We start from the raw sequence: 24754 nt of genomic DNA on the forward strand, positions 1-24754 counted from the left end.
TTGTTTTGTTTTTTAGATTCCACATATAAGTGAAATCATATGGTATTGTCTTTGATTTATTTCACGTAAGTAGCTTCTCAGTCCATACATGTCACAAAATGGCAAGATTCCATTCTTTTTAATGGCTGAGTAGTATTTGATTTGCATACACACACACACACACACACACACACACACACACACCCCACATCTTTATTCACTCATCTATCAATGGACACTAAGGTTGCTTCCATATCTTGGCTATTGTAAATAATGCTGCAGTAAACATAAGAGTGCATATATCTTTTCTTTTTTTTTTTTGAGAGAGGGAGGGAAGATCCAAAGAGGGCTCTGTGCTGACATTAGCAAGCCCGATGGAGGGCTTGAACTCATGAACTATGAGGTCATGACCTGAGCTGAAGTCAGATGCTCAACCCACTGAGCCACCCAGGTGCCCCATATATCTTTTTGAATTAGTGTTTTTGTTTTCTTTAGGTAAACAGCCAGTAGTGGAATTACTGGGTTATATGGTATTTCTGGTTTTTTTTTTAGGAATCTCCGTTCTGTTTTTCAGAGTTGCTACGTCCATTTACATTCTCACCAACAGTGCAGAGGGGTTTCTTTTTCTCCACATTCTTGCCAATACTTATTTCTTATCTTTTTTTTTTTTTTTTTAAGATTTTATTTTTAAGTAATCTCTACGCCCAACATGGGACTCGAACTCAGAGCCCCAATATCAAGAGTTGCATGCTTTACTGACAGAGCCATCCAGATGCCCCATTTCTTGTCTTTTTTTTTTTTCTAAGTTTATTTATTTTTGAGACGGAGGGAGACAGAGCACAAGCAGGGAAGGGGCAGAGGTAGAGGGAGAGAGAGAGAATCTCAAGCAGGCTCTGCAGTTGTCAGTGCAGAGCCCAAAGCAGGGCTTGTTCCCAAGAACTGCAAGATCATGACCTGAGCTGAAATCAAGAGTCAGAAACTTAACTGAGCCACCCAGGTGCCCCTCTTGTCTTTTTGATACTAGGTATTCTGACTGGTGTGAGGTTGATATCTCATTGTGGTTTTGATTTGCATTTCCCTGATGATTAGTGATTTGAGCATCTTTTCATATGTCTTTGTCTTTGGAAAAATGTCTATTTAGGCCTTCTGTCGATTTTTTATTCAGGTTATTTGGGTTTTTGGTGTTGATTTGTGTGAGTTCCTTATATATTTTGGATATTAACCTTTACCAGATATATCATTTGTAAATATCTTCCCTCATTCAGTAAATTGCCTTTTTGTTCTTTTGATGGTTTCCTTTGCTGTGCAGAAGCTTTTTAGTTTAGTCCCAATAGTTTATTTTTACTTTGTTTCCTTTGCTTAAGGAGACAGATCCAAAAAAATACTGCTAAGGCTGATATCCAAAAGTTTACTGCCTGTGGTTCTTTTTTAGGAGTTCTAACTAAGGTTTCAGGTCTTACATTTAGATCTTTAATCTGATTTGAGTTGATTTTGTATATGGTGCAAGAAAGTGGAATTCCCCTCCCCCCTTTTTTTTACTGTTAAAAAAAAAAAGAGGACAAATCATATAGTTTGTCTTTTACTGCTATCTTTGGAAGTCATTTTTTATTTATTTTTTTTAATTTTTTTTTTTTTAACATTTATTTATTTTTGAGAGACAGAGAGAGACAGAGCGTGAGTGGGGGAGGGGCAGAGAGAGAGGGAGACACAGAATCCGAAGCAGGCTCCAGGCTCCAAGCTGCCAGCACAGAGCCCCACATGGGACTCGAACTCGCAAACTGTGAGATCACGACCTGAGCCGAAGTCAGATGCTCCACCGACTGAGACACCCAGGCGCCCCTGGAAGTAATTTTTTAAAAATAAGGTTAAGGTATGGGGCGCCTGGGTGGCTCAGTCAGTTGGGAATCTGATTATTGATTTCAGCTCAAGTCATGATCTTGTGGTTCATGGGATCAAGCCCCACATTGGGCTCTATGCTGACAGCATGGAGCCTGCTTCAGATTCTCTCTCTCCCTCTCTCTCTCTGGCCCTCCCCAACTTGCACTTGCTCTCTAACTCTCTCAAAATAAATAAGCATGAAAAAATTTTTAAATAAAAACAAACTTAAGGTATAATTTTTATTTTCATTTTTATTTATTTTTGAAAAAGAGAGAGGGAAGGTCAGAAAGAGGGAGACGATATCTGAAGCAGGCTCGGCGATGACGGCAGAGAGCCTGATGTGGGGCTTGAACATGCAAACTGTGAGATTATGACCTGTGCCAAAGTTGGATGCCTAACCGACTCAGCCACCCAGGCACCCTGGTTAAAGTATAATTTAATGTTTACCTTGGATGTTCTGTTTGACCTGGTTCTTGAGCTAACTTTTTCATATGTTATCTGCTAGTAACGAAAAATAAATCATTTAATAATATCTTTGTGAAATGGAAATCCTAACTAGCCTGTCTTAACACTAATGGATTGAAATGAAAGAATACTAGCTTCTTTTCTAGATGAATTCTAAACGTTCTTATGGTTAATCAGGATTCTATTTACATGTATTATTTTGTGTAAATATTTGGTTATATTGTTGAAAAATCTGTTTTTTGTTGAGCAAGACCATCATAATTGTTAGTATTTATTAAGTACCAATTACATACAAGAAACTAAAGGAGATAGGACAAGAGCCCTAATTTCAAAGGGTTATAATCAAATTGAATACTAGAGTACATATCAATATAATCTGTTGCATACTGAGTGGCAAATGTATACACTGTATACACAGGGGTGCTCCAAGTGTTAATGATGAATTGGTTATGAAAAATTTCGCAGTGGGCATAGGATGTGAGTCAGGCCTAAAATAAGAAGAGTTATGAAGCCATTCTAGTGTAAGGGCCAACAATGGATGCACCTTGTGTTTATGCAGTAACTTTTTTTTTTCTAATTAAAAAAAACATTTGTTTCTTTTAAGAAGCCTCCACTCCCAGTGCAGAGCCCAAAGCAGGGCTTGAACTCACAATCCTGAGATCAAGACCTAAGATGAGATCAAGAGTTGAAGAGTTGGGTGTTTAACTGACTGAGCCATCTAAGTGGCCCTGTAGTAACTTTTTAATACAAGAATTTAATTAAGGAGTTTATATTTAAGGGATTAGAGAGAAGATATTTACAAGTGATATATCTGGTAAGGATTAATATCCAAAATACATAGGAACTCACACAAATCAACACCAAAAAATCAAATAACCTGATTAAAAAATGACAAGCTAAAGAGTTTGTATTTGGGAAGTAGAATCTAGTTTTGAGCAGTGGGTAGTGAAAAATAAACAGGATTTTTAAAAATTTAATTGTTCAGTTAGTTTGGTTTCTTAAAAATGAGAGGTGCCATATAACAGTAGTATTAAATATTATTCATCTTTCATAATTATAGATTAGACCATGCTCATGTTCCGTGATAGATTAGAAAATTGATATCTTAAATGTAAGTTTTTTTCCATGTTTGTGGGAGGTAAAGTGATTCTTCTGGGGTACAAGCATGTGTTAAAAACATCCTTTTCCCAGCTGAACACGAATCTTTACTTTCTGCAGGTTTCTAACCTGGGAAGTGCTGTATGTTTTTCTAATACATGCATGCAAGTATACATGGTTACTGAGGGCTATATGTGATTACTCCACCTAATGTTTCATGAGTTTAAGTGCAATGGAGAAAGTTAATGACAAGCGTTACAAAAATAACCTCCATCTGTTAGAGTGAACACATATGAAAAATAAGAGCAGTAGACAAGGTGGTAGTACAGTTTTCCAAATCTTATAAATGAAGCTATTATAGTAGTAATAATTTATAAAAATGTGGGAGTTAGTCGAATGCTCAAAATTGCCTGGATAGGCTAAGACACATCTTTTTCCTGCCTTCAAAGAAATTTATAACATAAGGGAAGAAAGAATAGCTTGACAGTTTCTCATACATAGACACATGCTCGCACCAGTTAAGATAGGGCTATCTAAAACATCTTAAGTTTCATTTCCCTTCTCTTACTGATATTGTTGGAGGGACTTTTGGTAAACAACAAAGATAATTGGAAGATATTGGATACAATTGCAAGAAAGAGAAAAATGAGAGAAATATAAACTCAAAGTGTTGTTTAAGTAAGAAAGCCAGTAATTGCTGACCTCATTACCCTGATTTTGTCTTAAACAGAATATACATTTTGAATGTGGATGTATTGTTTCCCAAATTCAGAGAAATGTATCTTATTGAGGATTAGCTTTGTAGAAGCCTAAAGTCATAATACACTTTTAGTAATACAAGGAAAACAGACAAAAAAGATGAACATAAACAGTTTATTTTAATTGTTTGAAGTAAATAGATTTTATCTTGGATAATATGCCCGTTTGTACCGTCAGCTCACAGGTTTGTCCCTGTCCCTGTACTCAGAAATTAAAGATGTCCATGAGAAGCTTGCAGTATAGACATTTTGCTTTATTGTATATATGCAGTAACAACCAAGCAGTTGTCCTAATTCTCCTTTTCCTTAAAATTTCAAGGAAAATATTTAATGAAAGTAAAACATAAGCATGTGTTTTGTATGTGATTGGTGATAACAGAATTTTTTGTTGTTGTTGTTGTTAAAGATTACCTGTTTTATGAAAAATAGCATCAGAATTATCTCATTTTAAACTTTTGTCTTGGGCTTAGTCTTGAATTGTAACAAAGGAGAATTCTGATAGGGATTGATTCTACTTAAGATTTTTTTGTTTCTCAGCTTTATTTTTATTTTGGAGTTGTGCTTCATGACTCTGTCACTGTATACTCAGTCTGCAGTGAAAAGTAAACCAAGAGTTGAGTTTTACAAAGCTTTAGTCTAGAACTGCTTAGTACCACCAGGGTTTTGGAAAGTCTTTTACACAAGTAGTCTGTGTCAATCAATAACTTGTTTTGGGTTATGTTGTTGCCCTCAGTGCTTGATAAATGGTGGGGATGGAGGAGGGGGACGGTAAGTAGTTTCATTTCTGACAGGTTCTGTCCAAAGTTAAAGGAAGGGCTTTTAATTGTCTTCAGTTTATTTAACTAGGCTTAATCTATCTTTCTGTTACCCAGTGATGAAAAACCGAGTAAACAGCTTTCTTTTGGGTCATATGTACAGTACTAGAAGACAGCATTTTCTATTAACGACTTGTGTGTTCCCTTAGCTGCCATGGTCTGCAGCCTACTGAGCTTATGTTATCAGATAAATAACTAGTCCAGATGGCTAAACTGTTGGAGGATATAAAATCAAAACCCATTTCAGGAAGCTATCCACTTTGTTCATTTTTGGATAGGATCCATTCTAATTAGTGGTAACTTTCTGGATTTGTTTTAAAATTTAACTTATAAGTGTATATTTTCTTGATTTTTACCCAGGTTACAAAATACCCTCCTATGCTTGAGATCCAGAGACTACGTGTCCTACGAGAACAAATCAGTTGTTCATCTCCTGGAAATACATTAGAAACATAAATATGGTGCCAAAAGATTTCCTTACCTTTCTCTGACTACAGTTTATTTGGACATACTTTTGTATTGAAGAGAGGTACACAGACTGAGGCTACTTGTGCAGAGACTCTGTCGTGTAGGATCATGGACCATCCTAGTAGAGAGAAGGATGAAAGACAACGGACAACTAAACCCATGGCACAAAGGAGTGCACACTGTACCCGACCGTCTGGCTCCTCAACATCCTCTGGGGTTCTTATGGTGGGACCCAACTTCAGGGTTGGCAAGAAGATAGGGTGTGGGAACTTCGGAGAGCTCAGATTAGGTAAGAACTTGTTTATATCGGCCGCTTCCACAACCACCAACAGCTATAATTAGCTTTTGTGTGTTTCAAGACAAGAAGTTTATGATTTTATGAGAAATTCTCCTAAGGAGGACCTGTTCGTATAAGCAATAAAGAATTTGTGAAGGGGACTGGTCATTATCAGTTAGAGTTGTATCCAAGGTTCCCCTCTGTTTGTGTGTGATAGGTTCTTAAATTTACCACCAGTTCTGAGATTTTATGATGTAGGGAGATGTGCGTACAGATATCAGTAAAAATAAAAATTATGATTTAGTTGTTCTGAGAGGTAGAGTCCTAAATTCTGTTTAACAGATTTCCAGATCACCTAGATATTGTTGGTCCTTGGACCACACTCTGAGAAGGGAGTAAGGCCTTGCTTCAATTCAGACTGATAAGGGAAGAGTAGAGTAGATTCTTACTCAGTAACATGCGGACTCAGTCTGTAAGGACATACATCCTGTTGAGAGAGGCTTTCCAACTGATGCTGTGTTTGCATTTCTTCCTGGAAATCCTGACATCAGGATTGAGCTAGAACTCCAGGGAGAAATTATGCAATTTTATATCCCAACCGAGGAAATGGATTTTTAAATTTCAGGTGTGAATATGTGAGTGAGATAATGAAAAACAACAGAATAAAGCAGAAATTGAGAAGAAGATACAGTAGGTACATAGAAACTTTTCTGTGGCTCTCCCTGAGCAAAATTGGGAAGAGAAAATGAAAGATATAAATACATGAAGTTGGACATCAGTGTGGAGAATGTGAAGAGGTCCCCTTTTAGGCTAAAGTATTTGCTTTTTCTCCATAGCTGTTTTGGGTATGGATTAATATGAAGACCTGTTGTAAGGGACTGTAGCCCTTGGGGGAACAGAAGTTTGGGAGCATAAGATAATTATTGTTTGCTAACTCTAATACTAATCTGCAAAAGAAGAAGGAAAAATAATCTTGTGTATAATCCCCCATAGATTCAGGAAAGAGTCAGTACACTAGCCACAGATCACTGGGTGCAGAATTGAATTTAAGGATGCTGACAGTGAATTTATTTTTACCAGTGGAAGGCCAGCGGCCTGGAATTTTAAGACCTGACTAGTGTAATGGAAGGCTCTTTATATTTAGTGATGGTCGGGTTAGCAAAGCCAGCAGATGCTACTGAGAATAGGAGTAAGATGTGTAATTTCACACTGTTTGAGTTCCTAGCAACTACTGAGTTGTTTTAGAACCTAGTTTCTTGAATATTCATTTATGTAATGGATTGACTTTGCTCTAACATCACAGTAGTAAGCTGGAATTAAATAGATTGTGGCATGAACATCCACAGAATTACTGCTGAGAGGCAGTTTATGATGCATATAAATTCTTGCATTCTCAAAAGGTCACAAAATTGTTTTATTTCTCTAAAGGTGAAGAAAAACTGTAGTCAATGAAAACTAGAAATCTGTCTAATTACTTAAGTCTGGATTTGTATTGTACGATCTTTAAGTTTACATGGGTTTAGAAACACTTACTGAGTTAAAAGGATAAATTTGTAGCCCATGTGTATTTCAGAGTAGTAGAGCGTTCTGTTTTATTTCCTCCCATGAATTTAGGATAATTTTGGTAGTTCTCATTTTGGCTTGCCTTGTAGTCAGTGGAAAGGCTTTTCTTTCTTTTGAAGTGATTTTAGTCTTATGTGCTTACCAGGTTTTCATTAGCTCTGGGGCCATATTGTCAGGACATTGTATCTAGGAATATTTTAATCAACAGAAACGAGAAAAGGTACTTCCAGAATCGTTTGACATCTTCCTAACAACAGGATGGGTATGCTATATACTCCCTTCCATTGTGCTTTTGCTGTGACATTAGTAAGTAGGAGGTTGTGTGACCAACAGAAGATGTAAACTAGGAAATTCCAAACTCAAGGCAGGTGCAGATGGGCCTTCACCAAGGCTACCACCTACAAGGCCATGCTTTCTTCCTCCAAATTCATTTCTTTCTCTAGCCATACTGTCTCTCGGCCCCTCAAGCAGCCAAATGCATTTCTGCTTCAGAGCTTTTCACTTAGAGTTCCTTCTACTACAGAATTCTGCCCCCAAATTTTGCTTAGGTGGTTGCTTCTTATCCTTTAGGCTTCAACTTTTGTTACCTTCTCAGAGAAACCTTCAGTGATTTCTTCCCGGCCTCCATTTAAAATGGCATATTTCTCTCCTAGCCGTATTCTATCCTATCAAACTATTTTATTCATCACATGGATCACTACCTGATATGATTTATTTGTATTTGTTTACCTGTTAATTGTCTCTCCTTAGTTGAATATAAGCCCCTTGTAGGGTGGGGATTCTTTATGTATTACTGTTGTTAATTTGTGGGTTGGATAGATAGATAGCCAGATGAATAGGAAGAGAGGAAAAAACATGACCTCCTTCAGGCTCCTGGTATGTGGGGGTGATGGTAGGTAGTAGCCTTAGTGCCACTGGATTTAGGTAGAACTCTGGATTCTAGATAGAGAAAAAAAATAATGTAATGATTAGTACATTTTTGTTCTCTGCAAATCTGTTTCCACCCATCATCCATTTAACAAACATTTCTTGAGTAATTATTGTCTTTCTAGACTTTGGGTAAGGTAGCATAACAAAATTAGTTTCTGTCCTTAAGAATCTCAGTTTCATAGGGTGCCTGGATGGCTCAGTTGGTTGAGCGTCTAACTCTTGATTTTGCCTGAGGTCATGATCTCAAGATTTGTGAGTTTGAGCCCAGCCTTGGGCTCTGCACTGACAGTGATTCTCTCTCTCCTCCTCTTTCTTTCTGCCCTTTCCCTTCCCTTTCTCTCTCTCTCTCTCTCTCAAAAATAAATAGGGGCACCTGGGTGGCTCAGTTGGTTAAGTGTCTGACTTCAGCTCAGGTCATGATCTCACGGTTCGTGGGTTCAAGCTCCACATCCAGCTCTGTGCAGACCACTCGGAGCCTGGAGCCTGCTTCGGATTCTGTGTCTCCCTCTCTGCCCCTCCCCTGCTCACGCTCTGTCTCTCTCTCTCTCTCAAAAATAAACATTAAAAAAATAATAAAATAAATAAGCTTAAAAAACACTTTCAAAAAAATCTGTCTCACAGTTTAGCAGTAGAAAGAAAAACAAATGTGAAGTGATAAGTATTTCAATAGATTGTATAAAAACTACATTGGCAGAGGTTAATAAAGGTTTCAGAGAGGAAGTATTATTTGATAGTAGGATAGGATTTCCGCTGGTGGGCACAAGGAAGCAGGGCTCTCCAATATTAGGAGCACAAAATATTATCAGAGCAGCAACTAATTGTACATGACTGAGTTATTGGATGTGAAGTAAAAGAGAAGTAATAGGTACCATTAGGTGGGTTGGGACCAGACTGTGAAGTGTTTGGATGGTATTAAAACATTTGGACTTTATCCTGTAGGCAGTGGAGTAGACTCACCAAGGACTTTACCACAGAAGAGTGACGGATCTGGTTTGTATTCTAGAAAGATAATTCAGGTAGTTTTAAGATTAGATCAGATAAGAAAGAGATTGACATCTTGTGGATTTTGCTCTGTTGTAGTACTTGTCACATTGTATTATCTTGCTGCATCTCTCTGCCTCCGGATGAGCTTGATGGTAGTACTTTGCTTCATTAATCTTTATATTCTTAGCTCCTTTTTACTGTTTATGGCATATAATGTGTACTTAAGAAATGTTTAATGGGTACTTAAGAAATGTTTGTTTGCCTTTAGAGTCTAAGTCAGAAATGGGTGGGACTGCTTTAGCTCTTAGCTCTGCAACTGACAGTGAGATTGAGAGGAAGGGATGAATGAGGGAGAAATTTCAGAAGTAGGCTGTAGGCCAGATTTGACCAACCAATTATTTGAGGGGAAGGTTTCCAATACCACTGAGTTTGCTAGCTTGGAGAGACCAAGTAAATGTGAAAGCTGTGAGAAAGCTGTGATCTCACAAGCTGTGAGATCATGACCTGAACCAAAGTCGGACACTCAACCAACTGAGCCCCCAGGCGCCCCAAAAAAAATTTTTAAAGGAAAATTTTTAAAGAGAAAATAACATGTCTCTTGCCAAAGTTTTCTAATTTTTCTTGACACGTTTCTCAAAGATAGCCTCTAATTTCATTTAATTAATTTAATTTTTTAGAATTTAAAAATGTATATCGGGACATATTTTAGAAATGCAGGGGCGCCTGGGTGGCGCAGTCGGTTAAGCGTCCGACTTCAGCCAGGTCACGATCTCGCGGTCCGTGAGTTCGAGCCCCGCGTCAGGCTCTGGGCTGATGGCTCGGAGCCTGGAGCCTGTTTCCGATTCTGTGTCTCCCTCTCTCTCTGCCCCTCCCCCGTTCATGCTCTGTCTCTCTCTGTCCTAAAAATAAATAAAAAACGTTGAAAAAAAAAATTTAAAAAAAAAAAAAAAAAAAAAAAAAAGAAATGCAGTCAAGAGGTGCCTGGGGTGGCTCAGTCGTTGAAGCATCCGACTTCAGCTCAGGTCATGATCTCAGGGTTCGTGGGTTCAAGCCCCACGTCTGGCTCTTTGCTGATGGCTTGGAGCCTGGGACCTGCCTCGGATTATGTGTCTCCCACCCTCTCTGCCCCTCCCCCGCTTGCACTCTGTCTCTCAAAAATAAACATTAAAAAAAATTTTTTTTTAAAAAGGAAATGCAGTCAAACTACTATAAACCTGCTTTTATCACTTAATATAGCAGGAACTTCTAATTTAAAAAATAGATCATTTTTTAATGTCTGTAGTTAATTCAGTAATTTATTTAGTCAATATATATATGTATAAATTGTGTTTTTTTCATATTATAAATAATACTATACTGAACATCCTTGTAGATGCTTGTAGTACATCCCATCTTCATAGTACAAACTTGGCTGATTATTTTCTTAGGATAAATCCTGGAAATGTACACTCTGAGTCAAGGGATATACATACTTGCAATTTTATTACATATTATAAATTTCCTCCTAGAAAGGTGGTTTCTCTTTACTTTCTGCCTCTCTGTGCATGTGTGTGCTTAAATGGTTCTTTCTCTACCCCTTCAAAAACCTTGAACTAAATTATTGAAAATATTTTCATCTATGGTAGTCTGATAAGGGAAAATGGTATCTTGTTAAATGTGTATAGGCTCATGGGTAAAATTAAATATCTTTTTTAAGTAAGCTCCATCCCTAACATGGGACTCCAACTCACAACCCCAAGATCAACAGTTGCATCCTCTACCAACTGAGCCAGCCACATGCCCCAAGTTAAACATCTTCACACATTGATTTATATTTCTTTTTTTAAGAGTTACTTCTTCGTGGCCTTTGTCTGCTTCTCATTGGAAAGATTTCTATGGAGTCTTATATGTGTACATTGATTGCCTTAGTAGATAAGGGAATTTTGAAGATTCAAGAAAGGAAGATTGATGAAGAATGATTGTGAATAAAAGCTAGGAGGACATGATGGAGTAGACACAGATCTGCAAGTTGTTTTTTTATTAAATGAGAAACATGGAGGCTAATTTGAGGACTTTTTTTTTTTTTTTAAAGTTTTGAGTATTCTGCTGAACCTGGTCTGGAAAGAATCATGTAAACGTTAAGATTTAAATGATTCTGTTCCTCCAGAATTAAGAAAGTGTTGTCTACATTTAATGTAGTCTAGTAATAATGGCTTGTTTTTCTTTAGTTGCAAGAATAAGGAGATGATATTTCTTTTACATTCTAATGGGTTGGGTATGTACTTATATTTATGGCAGACCCCTGAGACTCTACAATCTTGCATATAATTTTAATAATCTTCATATTACCCTTGTGAAGTAGAACATTGTTAGAAAATCGTTTTACTTGCAAATAAAAAAATGGAAGCATAAAGAATTGATTTTTTTTGCTCTTTTTCGTCTTTGTTATCTGATGAAATCGCTAAAGTATGTTAGCACAGAAGGTAAATTGGCTAAGGGTAGCAGCTTATCCTTTGACACACTCCTCCCTGACTTCTAAAATAAGATACTTACTTCTGTGTCTCAAGTAGGGTGTACGTGAAAACTTCTCTGCATATTGTTGTTTTCTTACCTATCACTAATGAACTTAAATTGGAATTTGTAATTTCAGCTTTTACCAGCGAGTTCTGTGTTTGGCAGTTGTGATCATTAACAGTTTACAGATTCTAAAGCACTTGGTTTCATATTGTGTCCCACAAAGTCTCAGAGCCTTTATTTTGCACTGTGAGGAAATGAGAAAGGAAGAGTGAGGAGACAGGATTCTGTCACCTATATATTAAGTTTTCAGTAAGATTTTATTTAAAAGATACTATTCTCCATTAAAATTTTTTGAATATCATTCATCTGAAAGAATATAGGCTTAAGATAAAATTTAAGTGTTTATTCTCTAGATGAAAGTGAAGGCATTGTAAAATCAAATGTTACTTTTTTATTCATAGTTTCTAGTAAATCTTATCATTTGAACAAAGAGAACAAAGTCTGTATCAGCCAAAAACCATGCCAAGCAATGAAACATTAACACTGATTATAAGGTGCTTTTACAACATTGTTAAGGTTTTCCTGTATATTTGCAGATTTATAGGGTCTTTGGATGGAACAAACTAAAACAAGTTTAGAAGTCGTGTCATTACTTTCTTTCTTAAAAGTAAGAGTCCTGAAGTCATATTGCCTTTCCAGGTTTTATTTTTTTCCTCTATAAGATGAGAGTAGAAATAATACCTAATTTAACAGATGTGTTGTGAAGATAAAATCCAGGTAATGCATATAATCATTTAAGACAGTGGTTGGTACATAGTGAGCATTTAATTTGTACACATAATACAGATATTCTTGATTTAAAAAAAATTTTTTTACGTTAATTTGAGAGAGACAGAACGCAAGTGGGGGAGGGGCAGAGAGAGAATCCCAAGCAGGCTCCCTCTGTCAGTGCACAGAGCCCAACGCAGGGGTTGAACTCACGAAACTGCGAGACCATGACCTGAGCTGAAAATGAGTAGGATGCTTAACTGACTGAGCCACCCGGGTGCCCTATAATACACATATTGTTTAAACTTTTGTTTTAATATTTCCCAACTTTGTATGAAGAAGATTTTCAAAATTTTACTAAAAAGTAAAAAAAAACAGGATGGTGATTATCCATAATATACTATTACCTCAATTTACCAGTTAATGTTTTTTCCAGATGCTTTATATCTTTGGGATATGTTTGTGAACATTGGTGTGAGAGTGTGTGTGTGTGAGAGAGCGTGTGTGTGTGAGAGAGAGTGTGTGTTTGAATCATTTAAAAGTAAGTTGTAAAACTGACAAAATACTTCGCTAAGGCATGTTTATGTTCCCACTTAACAGTTGTGTAATAGATTATATTCTTTGTTTTGCTTCTACAGTATGTTGTGGAGGGACTTAATTTAAAATTACGATTCCAGGGGTGCCTGGGTGGCTCAGTCGGTTAAGTGTCTGGCTCTTCGTTTTGTCTCAGGTCGTGATCTCTAGGTTGGTGAGTTCGAGCCCTGAGTAGGACTTCTGCTGAAGGTGTGGAGCCAACGTGGGATTCTCTCTCTCTCCTTCTCTCTGCCCCTCCTCCACTCTTTCTCTCTCAAAAATAAATAAATATTTAAAAACATTAAAATTCTGAATGCAGAAATAATGTGTTTTAACTTCCTTGAAAAATCACAAATAAGTATAAAATTCTTGTTCCTAGTAGTATCATAGCTTTAATTTCTTTTAGAATTACATTCTGTTGGTTTTAACTCCAGGAGTTTGTTAAAGCACTTTAACAGAGCTTAAGGAAGAATTTTTTTTTTTTTTTTTTCTCAGCACAGTCTATCAAAAACTGGTAGGAATCAACCACTTTATTTATTTTTTTAAGCTTTATTTATTTTTTTTTCATTTTTTTAAGTTTGTATTTAAATTTAGTTAACATATAGTTGTAGTATTGGTTTCCTGAGTAGAATTTAATGATTCATTGCATATATTATGCCCAGTGCTCATCAAGCAAGTGCCCTCCTTAGTACCCATCACCCATTTAGCCCTTTAACCACATTCGCTGACACAGTCCGTATCACATTAATATGGTAATTTTAGAGTGTCACAGATAAGATTCTTGCAGGATTATGCATTGGTATCTTGGCTAGTTTATCAGGAGAATTTAATGGTGAAATTACCAGGATTGCTAAAAGCCATCTGGAATTGTGTGAGCAGTACTATGAAGCAAAGATGATTTGGGATTTATTATGAGGAGAGTTTAGAATCCATATTTACATGATGTCGTCATGCATCCTAAGGAGAAAACTGCCTGAACTTGTACTTTTCCAAAAAGTCTAGGTTAATCCAGTTTTTTCCTGAGTTGGGGTTACTAGGGCAAGAGAATGCTTATAGATACTTACTTACTTACTTACTTACTTATTTATTTAGTGTTTTATTTATTTTTGAGAGAGTACAAGCAGGGGAGGGGCAGAGAGAGAGGGACAGGATCTGAAGTGGACTCTGAAGTAGACTCTGTGCTGATGGCAGTGAGCCTGATGTGGGGCTTGAACTCATGAACTGTGAGATGATGACCTGAGCTGAAGTCAGATGCTCAACCTGACTGAGCTGCACAGGTGCCCCTAGATAATCTATTTTTTATAATTTAATTTTTTATTTTAACTTTATTTTTTAAGTAATCTCTATACCCAGTGTGGGGCTTGAACTCACAACTCTGAGGTCAAGAGTCGCATGCTTTACTGACAGTCAGCCAACACCCTTTTATAATTTAATTTTTTTAATGTTTGTCTGTTTTTGAGATAGTGTGAGAGAGGGGTAGAGATAGAGGGGGACAGAGGATCTGATGTGGGTCTTGAACTCACCAACTGTGAGATCATGTCCGGAGCTGAAGTCAGATGCTTAAATGACTGAACCACCCAGGTGCCCTATAATAATTTTAATGAAAATAACCATATGGCATAGGTATTAAAGTCCTGATCTCTACAGACAAGCATTTCCACTCTTTTAACCATGTCCTCTAGATGCTTCCTTTTTTTAAGTGTTATTGAATATGGTTTTTCATTTTTCTTGTGTACACCATCCCAGTCACTCCCCCATGTTCTCCCTGTATACTTACATCATATACTTTGTTAAACCATTTTTCTACACAGTTACTTCTTGGCCTCTTGGCTAAGATCAAGTATAGTATCTGTTCTTATTAGTTTAATATCTGGTATGTCCTGTATCCGAGGACAGTAAGTTAAATGTTTTTTAGAGCAGGGAGATGGAATAGGTGCTTGCCCCATTCACTCTGTGCATCAACGTGGTATTACAGTACCTCCAAGAATGGTGCACCCCCTCTGGGGCTAAAGCACACACACACACACCGGGTTTTTTTACATTTATAGTTGTATGGTTGTGAATATATTGTTCACAACTGAGCTATGAGAGCACTTTAATGTACATCCCCATGCCCCTTCGGTCAGAATTAAAAATTACTGATACTTAGGGTGCCTGGGTGGCTCAGTCTTTTCTAATTAAAAGACATAATATCCTTCTGGGAATGGATCATGAGAGAAGAGGTCCAAATTGTTATTAAACAAAAGCATCTATGTTTAACCTGAAAACAAAGTTAAAACAATTCTGTTTACAGTACTATCAAAATAGAATAAATTTAACAAAATGAGTGTAAAATTTATACTCTGAAAACTATAAAATGTTAAAAGAAATTAAAGACCTAAATACATGGAAAGACCTTCATATTTAGGGATCAAACTTAATATTGTTAAGATGGTAGTACTCCCCAAACTGATCTACAGATTTAACACAATCCCTGTCAGAATTCTAGCTGGGCTTCTTTGTAGAAATTGACAGGCTGATTGTAAAATTCATATGTAGTTGCAAGGTGCCCAGAAGAGCCAAAACAGTATTGAAAAACAAGAATAAAGTTGAATGACTCACACTTTTTTATTTCAAAACTTACTACAAAGCAACAGTGATCTAATGCCAGTGGTACTGGCATTATAATAGACATAATAGATTGAGAATCATCTGTGATCCATTGCTTTTTGACCAGTATGCCAAGACCATTCAATGGAGAACTATATTTTTTCAATAAATGCTCTTAGGACAACTGGATACTCACATACAAAGGATTTGATTTGAACCTGGACCTCATACCATATTCAAAAATTAATCCAAAGTGGATCAAAGAACTAAATGTAAGAGCCCAAACTATAAATCTCTTAGACGATAAGTCTAAATCTTCACACTCTCAGATTTGACAGTGGATTCCTAGTTAAGAACAAAAGCACAAACAACAAAAGAACAAATATTAATAACATATTAGACTGTTTCAGCTGATGATCAAATTCAAATAATTGACAATCCATGGTTTTAGTTTTTCTAGAATCACTTGCTTCTAGAATCACTTTGAACTCTTTTCATAGTTGTATTTTTTCACTTTCAATCCTTTTACTGTTGAAAGGACCAAGTAGACTTTTCTTCCTGAGTGGCTTGAATGTCTGACTGGTATAGCCTTCTCCTTGTCCATGGATCTCCATTTGGTCTTCTGATTTGCCACATTTATATTGCAGAAGTCTTCAAATACCAAGTCATCTGCCTGTTCTGAAAAAGTACTTCACATCTATTAGAGATTCATAATGAAATTTTTTTTAATAAAAAAGTTTTTTTAATGTTTATTTTTGAGAGAGAGACAGAGCATGAGTGGGGGAGGGGCAGCGAGAGAGACAGACAGACACATGATCTGAAGCAGGCTCCAGGCACTGAGGTTTCAGCACAGATCCTGACCCAGGGCTCGAACTCACGAACCATGAGATCATGACATGAGCTGAAGTCGGATGCTTAACTGACTGAGCCACCCAGGCGCCTCTTTAATGAAATATTTTTTAGTAAAATATAATACCTGGGATTTGCTTCAAAATAATTTAGTTATTGAAATTGGGTGAGGTTACATGGGGTAATCATTATAAAACTTTAAAACTTTACATAATAATTAAATTCAAAAAATAAAGTACTTTAGTATTTTTCTGCTGCAGAATATCATGCTTTCTGGAGTGATTCATTCCAATTTTTTTTTCTCACCACTCTGATATAGAAAGTTTTACTCATTTGCTTAGTAAAGCAGAGGCCTCTGTAAGTACTTCATATGCTCCCCTTCTTGAAACGGGATATATGGGTCTTTCTTTGATCCCATTTATAAATACCGTCCCACCCTTTTATCTCACCCTACTAAGCCTTATTCCAGACTTTGAGCCATTAGAGAACCCCTCATTTTTCTTACTATCAAAAGTCAATGAAGTTAGGCCAATCACTGACTCAACTTGAGATCATTGAAACTGCTTTCCAGAAGGTTTTGATTAAAAATTTTTTTCATGTGCATGTTTTTTTAAAGTTTTTACTTAAATTCCAGTTTGTTAGCATACAGTACATTATTAGTTTCAGGTTACAATATAGTGATTTAAACACTTCCATATGCTCATCACAGCAAGTGCTCTCCTTAATCCTCATCACCTATTTTACCCATCCCTACCCACCCACCTCCCCTCTGGTAACCAACAATTTGTTCTCTAGTTAAGAGTCTTTCAAAAAAAAAAGTGAGGGGGGGACACTTGGGTGGCTCTGTCAGTTGAGTGTCCAACTCTTGATTTCGGCTTAGGTCATGATCTCAGGGTCATGGGATTGAGCCCTGTGTCAAGCCTCTATTCCACAGTGGGTGTGGAGCTTGCTTGAAATTCTCATTCCTTTTCTTTCTCTCCCCCTCTTGTCCTCTTCCCCAGTCATGCTCACTCTCTCTCACTGTCTCTCTAAAATTAACAAAAAAAGTTTGATTCTTGGTTTGCCTCCCTCTTTTTTACCCCATTTGTTCATTTGTTTCTTAAATCCTACATATGAATGAAGTAATATGGTACTTGTCTTTCTCTGACTGATTTATTTCACTTAGCATAATACTCTCTAGCTCCATCTGTGTCATTGCAAATGACAAGATTTCATTCTTTTTTAATGGCTGAGTAATAATCCATGGTGTGTGTGTGCGAATGTGTGTGCACAGACACATACCACATCTTTATCCATTCATCAGTCAGTGGACACTTGGGCTGTTTCCATAATTTGGCTGTGGTAGATAATGCTGCTGTAAACATCAGGGTACATATATCTCTTTGAATTAGTATTTTTGTATTGTTTGGATTAAGAACCTAGTAGTGCAATTGCTGGATTGTAAGGTAGTTCTATTTTTAACTTTTTTTTTTTTTTTTTTTTTTTTTTGAGAGAGAGAGAGAGAGAGAGTGTGCATGGAAGCACAGGACAGGCAGAAGGAGAGAGAGAATCTTACCAGGCTCCATACTGAGTGTGGTGTGGAGCCCAATATGGGTCCTACAATTGTGAGATCATGACCTGAACTGAAATCAAGAGTCAGATGCTTAACTCGCTAAGCCATCCAGGCGCCCCTGTTTTTAACTTTTTGAGGAACCTCCATACTGTTCTCCAGAGTGGCTGCACCAGTTTGCATTCCCACCAACAGTGCAAGAGGGTTCCCCTTTCTCCCTATCCTCACCCGCACTGGTTGTTTCTTGTATTGTTGAGTTTAGCCATTCTGACAGGTGTGAGGTACCACCTCATTGGAGTTTTGATTTGCATTTACCTGATGGTGTGCAATGTTGAGCATGTATGTCTTTGTATTGTTGAGTTTAGCCATTCTGACAGGTGTGAGGTACCACCTCATTGGAGTTTTGATTTGCATTTACCTGATGGTGTGCAATGTTGAGCATGTATGTCTTCTTTTTTTTTTTTTTTAATTTTTTTTTTAACGTTTATTTATTTTTGAGACAGAAAGAGACAGAGCATGAACAGGGGAGGGGCAGAGAGAGAGGGAGGCACAGAATCTGAAACAGCCTCCAGGCTCTGAGCAGTCAGCACAGAGCCTGACATGGGGCTCGAACTCAAGGACCGCAAGATCATGACCTGAGCCGAAGTCGGACGCTTAACCGACCGAGCCACCCAGGCGCCCCGAGCATGTATGTCTTCTTTGGGAAAATGTCTATTCGTATCTTCTGCCCATTTCTTTTTCTTTTTTTTTTTTTTTAAGTCTATTTATTAGAGAACCTCCGAGAGTAAGCACAAGCAGGGGAGGGTCACAGATGGAGAGGAGAGAGAAAGAGAGATAGAATCCCCAGCAGGCACCACACTGTCTGGGAAAAGCCCAACATGGGACTCGAACTCACGAACTGTGAGATCATGGCCTGAGTTGAGATCAAGAATCAGATGCTTAACCACTTGAGCCACCCAGGGACCCCATCTTCTGCACATTTCTTAACTGAGTTTTTGTTTTTTGGGGGTGTTGAGTTTGATAAGTTCTTTATAGATTTTGGATATTAAACCTTTATCAGATAAGTCATTTGCAGGTATCTTCTCCCGTCCCATAGGTTGCCTTTTAGTTTTATTGATTGTTTCCTTCACTCTGCAGAAGCATTTTATTTTGATGAAGGTCCCAGTAGTTTGTTCTTGCCTCCCAAGACACATCTAGAAAGAATTTGCTATGACCCATGTCAAAGAGGTTACTGCCTATATGTTCTCCTCTAGGATTTTTATGGTTACAAGTCTCACATTTAGGTCTTTCATCCATTTTGAACTTATTTATGTGTATGGTATAAGAAAGTGGTCCAGGGGTGCCTGGGTGGCTCAGTTGGTTGGACGTCCGACTTCGGCTCAGGTCATGATCTCACAGGTTCGTGAGTTTGAGTCCCATGTAGGGCTCTGTGCTGGCAGCTCAGAGCCTGGAGCCTGCTTCTGTTTCTGTGTCTCCTGCTCTCTCTGCCCCTCCCCCACTCATGCTCTGTCTCTCTCACTCTCAAATATGAATAAATGTTAAAAAAAATTTTTTTAAGTAATAAAAAAGAAAAGAAAGTGGTCCAATTTCATTCTTCTGCATATAGCTGTCCAGTTTTCCCAGCACCATTTGTTGAAGAGACTGTTTTTTTCCCATTGGGTATTCTTTCCAGCTTTGTTGAAGATTAATTGACCAGATAGTTGTGTCCCCTTTTTGGGTTTTCTGTTCTGTTTCTTTGATCTCTGTGTCTATTTTTGTGCTAGTAACATACTGTTTGATAACTATAGCTTTGTAATGTAGCTTGAAATCCAGAATTGTGATGCTTCTTTGCTTTTCTTTTTCAAAGTCGTTTCGGCTATTTGGGATCTCTTGTGGTTCCACACAAATTTTGTGATTGATTGTTCTAGTTCTCCAAAAAATGCTCCAAAAAAAAATGATAGGGATTGCATTAAATGTGTAGATTGCTTTGGGGAGTATAGACACTTTAACAGTATTTGTTCTTCCAGTTCATGAGCATGGAATGTCTTTCCAATTCTTTGTGTCATCAATTTTTTTCGTAAGTGTTTTACCCTTTTCAGAATACAAGTCTTTTACCTCTTTGGTTAGGTTTCTCCCATGGTATCTTATTACCGTTTTGGGTTGAGTTCACTCCACCAATTAAGCCACCCAGGTACGCCCAGGTTTTTATTAGTGGCTTTTGTTTTTTGACCATGACACACTAAAACAAATACGCTATGATCCACTGCATACACAATTTAATATGTGTATATATCTGAAGCAGACATTTAATGAAATAATAACCATGCTAAGAGTGGTATACTGTATTTTTTATTTTACACTATTTTTTTTTTAAAACATGTTGGTCAGGACCCCTTGTATTTATTTATTTCACACTTCACTAGTGGATCACGTCCTGCACTTGAGAAAACATTTTAACAAACATTGCCTAAAATAGACATGTTTATAAATAAATAAATAAGACCTGTTTTTGCATATTAACAGTAAACATGTTCTATAACATTACCGGTGTTGTTGAGCAAGATTTAATTTTTTAATAATATACTACTAATATTGATAAGTAATCCCTTCAAGAAACATAGCACAAGGAGAAATTAGTCTTGTTGTTAACTGCTAACCATTTGGGAAACATTTCTGCACAGTGTATGAGTTCACTAGTAGAATTAAGTAAAAATGAAAAAGATTTGTGGCTCTTTTCTTTAAAGCTATAGTTCTATTTGTTATCTTCTTACCCCTAATCATAATACCTACTTAAAAAGATGTTCTCTGGGTAGTAGAGGTGCTAGGCCAGCCTGCCCTCTTTGCCCTGAATAGACATGGTAACCAATGAAAGTTACAAAAAAGCAGTTTCTTCTTTTAACACAAAATACCTCAGGTTCATTTGGCTGGATTTTTTGTTTGTTTATTTGTTTTTACAAGTTCTAGGTAGTGATTTATAAATGTACTACTTTCACTTTAGGACCAGAAAATGTGACAGCTGGAGATCTAACTAAACTGGGAACCCGAGGCTGTATGTTCCTTATCAGTGTGACTCTTGAGAACTGAGGCCTGCTGGTTCTTTGAAATAATGCTGTGTCTGATGAAGCTTACAGTAAATGTTGTCTCTGTAGGTGACTTACTAAAATAGGAAGTCTTCGTGCAGTGGGTTTTATGGGCAGCATCACATCCAGGGCTGCTGTTTCAAAAGGCTGAGTTTAGACGTAAAGCTCCAAAAACTACTATGTAATGCAGTTTCATTTCCATTAACAATAAAAGAACTCATAGCCAGGAAGTGAGCGTGGGAAGCATTGTGGATTTTGTGCAACAGATACTAAAAGCTTTGAGTGCTTGGGATCGTGCCATCTCATCGGTGGCATTTTGCTGTCCATTAAAATGCCTGCCTTTCTCACAGTTATTGATATGTTTTAAATATATATATTTAAGAAATCGATTTTAGCTGAAGCAGTCGTTCATTTTAAATGGGCAGGATTTTAACCCTCTATCTTTGTAATTAAATTCTTCCAGAGCAAAATTTTTGAGTAAGTATATCACTGAGGAGGATGGTGGCTGAGTGATTATCTAGCCTTTTACATGGCTGCACTTTGTGTTGGCCTGTTCAGTCTTCATGATGCCTCTGGCAAAGGAATTCATTTGAGTGATGCATAGCACAAGAGAATTATTTCGTTACCTCCAGTGCCTCTTAGGATTAAGGATAATTGCTTTGGAAGAGGGTGACATGTGTTCAGTTCTTTTGGTGCCCCCAGAGAAAGTAAGCAAACACAAGTCAGCATTCTGTGATGTATCAGCTATCACATTTGGTGTTAACTTAATAGGCTTCCTTATTCCTTGTGTTTCTGTGATTATATTTTTAAAATTCTTTATTCATCTATTTTAAGAGAGAGAACGTGAGTGGGGGAGGGGGAGAGAGAGAGAGAATTCCAAGCAGACTTCCTGCTGTTAGTGCAGAGCCGGACCTGGGGCTGGAACCCACAAACTGCGAGATCATGCCCTGAGCCGAAAGCAAGAGTCGAACACTTAGCCAACTGAGCCACCCAGGGGCTCCAACTTTTTATATAGATAACAAAAGTTGAAGCTGAGAAACATTTCATAATTATAGATTACTTTTTGGTTTAGTGGGAACTTGGAGGGAGGCATCGTAATGGTAGAGTGGCAGAGTGCCTCGTCTTGTGGTTCTTTCTGTTCTCAACTGATGAAGACTTTTTTGACCCTTCTCTTTTCCTTCTCCTTCACATTTACAGGTACTCCAAAGGTTATTAGTTTTGTCTCATTGAAATGCCTTGATTATAAATCATACTTTTAAGTTGTTTTCTTCCAGCAATTATTGGGTAATACCCTGCAATAATAAGAGAAGTAGATAAAAATTTATCTAGCATTTTGCAGTTTAGAAAGTACTTTCACATATTCTAACTCATGGAATGCTCATAACCACATAAAGAACATTTATTCTTTAAATGTTCTGCTATCAAAGCTTCCCCTTCATCTTCTTTCTAGGTATTCTCCTCTCCTCTTTCTAGGTATTCTCCTCTCTTTTATTTTATACTTTGGGGCCATATTAATATTTTTAAAATAAAATTTTTACCATTATGCTTTTACTCGTGGCACGAGACCTTTGTTGGTTTCACAGCAAGCTGAATAAGGAAATCAAAACTCCTATATATGCATTTAAGATTATCCATATCTGATTATAACCTAGGCTTCTTTTTTTATTATCCTAGAACTTTGTCAGAACCTCCTGAATGTTAAATGAATTTGTTTTCACTGCAGCAAGCATCTGTTACCCATTACATACCAGATACTGTATATGTTGCCAGGGCTAAAAAGATGAGTTGAACATTCTTCTTGACCTCTTTAAGGCATAAATACACACACACACACACACACACACACACACACACACACACAAAGTGAGAGAGAAGAGGAAAACAAGTGAGAAATGTTAATAAAATTTTTGAAGCTGGAGAGTAGATAGTTAAGTGGTAATTGACTTAGCAGTCCAGAGCAAGCTGATGATTGAAAGGGTAGGGGGGTTTGTAACATAAATTACACTAGTTAAACTAAAGAATTGGAGACACTAGGAGCTCAGAAAGTAGGGATGAAGTAGGGAGAAGGAGTAAAAACAGAGAGCTTAGCTGCAAGTCTATATGTGAAGCAGTCAGATGGCAAAATCATCTCCCTCCCTGGCATCCCCTGGCAGATACCCTGTACCACCCTCACGGGAGATGGCAGGTTCACACTGTAGAAAGCGAAACACACTGTGAAACCTGGGCTGCCCAATGGGGAAAATGAGAAAAAGCTTACCCGCTGATTGGTGAGACCTCCCCCGCCACCCCCAATCCCCGCCCTGGACTCTGGAAGAAGCAGATCTGTAAGTGCCTGGGATTTCTTTAAACTCTTACCTTTTTTTTTCTTCAAAAGAAATCTGTGCAATTTCTATAATATAAAAAGTTTGTTTTACTATAAAAAAGATTTTTCCCAAATCTTCAAAGGAAAGTGAGGATCTAGGAAAAGCGTGCCTTATTTGTATAGCTTATGCCCTGGCACATCTCCACATATGTTTGGTTGTGCATACCCTAGGGTAAGAAGCTAGCATTCAAGGTGATTCACACTCTGTCCCTATTGGATCTTTCTGACTTGACTTCTCACCATTTTTCTCCATTTATTTTGTGCTCCATTCATGTCGGTCCACATGCAGTATACCAGATTCTGTGCATTTTCTATCATGTTTCCATCTCACTATTCACATTAGTATTTTTTATGTATTATGAAATACCCTTTATTCTCTCCTCTGTCCTTCTGAGACTTACTGTGAGTGCCACTTGTGGCCAGATGCTTTATACTCCCTCATCCAGGCTCCTCTATGGACTTGTTCATATTTCTCTTTTAACTCTCATCACATTATGTGATTAATTCAATAAACTTGTGTGCCATCTGTACAAGGCCCTGTGTGAGGAGCTAGATTATAGTCTCTGCAGGGTGAGAACTGAGTGTTACTCATCTTAGATGTCTGATATCTGCATATTATGGGTAATCAATGTTCAAATGCTTACCCCTACCTCTGGTCTTTTATTTTTTTAATTGGTCATTTATGTTTCCTCACAAGTGGTTATTCAAAACACAGGTTTGATCATGTCACTATCCTACTCAAAAACTTTGTTTTAAACTTTAAGTGGCATTGAGGACTTTTCTCATGTATACTGAGTCTTACTTTTCTAGCCCTGTTTCTACCCTAACCCCTCTTTGTCTGTCCCTACCACTTCCTGATCCTCACAATGCAACTTACGGTCCGCCTACTCCCAGACCACCTATCATTCTTAGACTGTGCCATCTAGTTTGTCACTTTTTTGTTTGTTCATACATCTTCGCTTTGGGATGCCTTTTCCGCTTCTTCAACTATTTAAATTTTTTTTTTTTTAACATTTATTCATTATTGAAAGACAGAGACACAGCATGAGCAGGGGAGGGGCAGAGAGAGGGGGAGACACAGAATCCAAAGCAGGCTCCAGGCCCCAAGCTGTCAGCACAGAGCCTGACGCGGGGCTCGAACTCAGAAACTGTGAGATCATGACCTGAGCCGAAGTCAGACGCCCAACTGACTAAGCCACCCAGGCGCCCCTCCTCTTCTTCAACTATTTAAAATCCTACTCATTTTTTAAGACTCTTGGGGGAAGGACATAGAGGGAAGATAAAAAGAAAAGAA

The 24754-nt window shown here is 37.6% G+C and overlaps 1 protein-coding gene and 1 non-coding gene across 25 annotated transcripts in view; both read left to right on the forward strand.

Moving 5' to 3' along the window:
• CSNK1G1 (casein kinase 1 gamma 1) overlaps window positions 1-24754 on the forward strand; it is a 175370-nt gene that overhangs the window by 63439 nt on the left and 87177 nt on the right. For all 24 annotated transcript variants that reach the window (XR_006203512.1, XR_006203513.1, XR_006203514.1 and 21 more), the window contains one exon: window positions 5354-5750. Coding sequence is in view for 18 of the 24 variants with exons in the window: in XM_042941742.1 (XP_042797676.1) it covers window positions 5570-5750 (181 nt within the window). In the remaining 6 variants the exon portion in view is untranslated. The remainder of the gene's footprint in view (window positions 1-5353; window positions 5751-24754) is intronic.
• LOC122223461 lies at window positions 14863-15052 on the forward strand. Its single transcript, XR_006204331.1, has one exon. It is a non-coding gene; the product is annotated as a U2 spliceosomal RNA (small nuclear RNA).

This window comes from Panthera leo, chromosome B3 (assembly GCF_018350215.1).
Source record: "Panthera leo isolate Ple1 chromosome B3, P.leo_Ple1_pat1.1, whole genome shotgun sequence".
In the NCBI taxonomy this organism is placed as follows: domain Eukaryota; kingdom Metazoa; phylum Chordata; class Mammalia; order Carnivora; family Felidae; genus Panthera; species Panthera leo.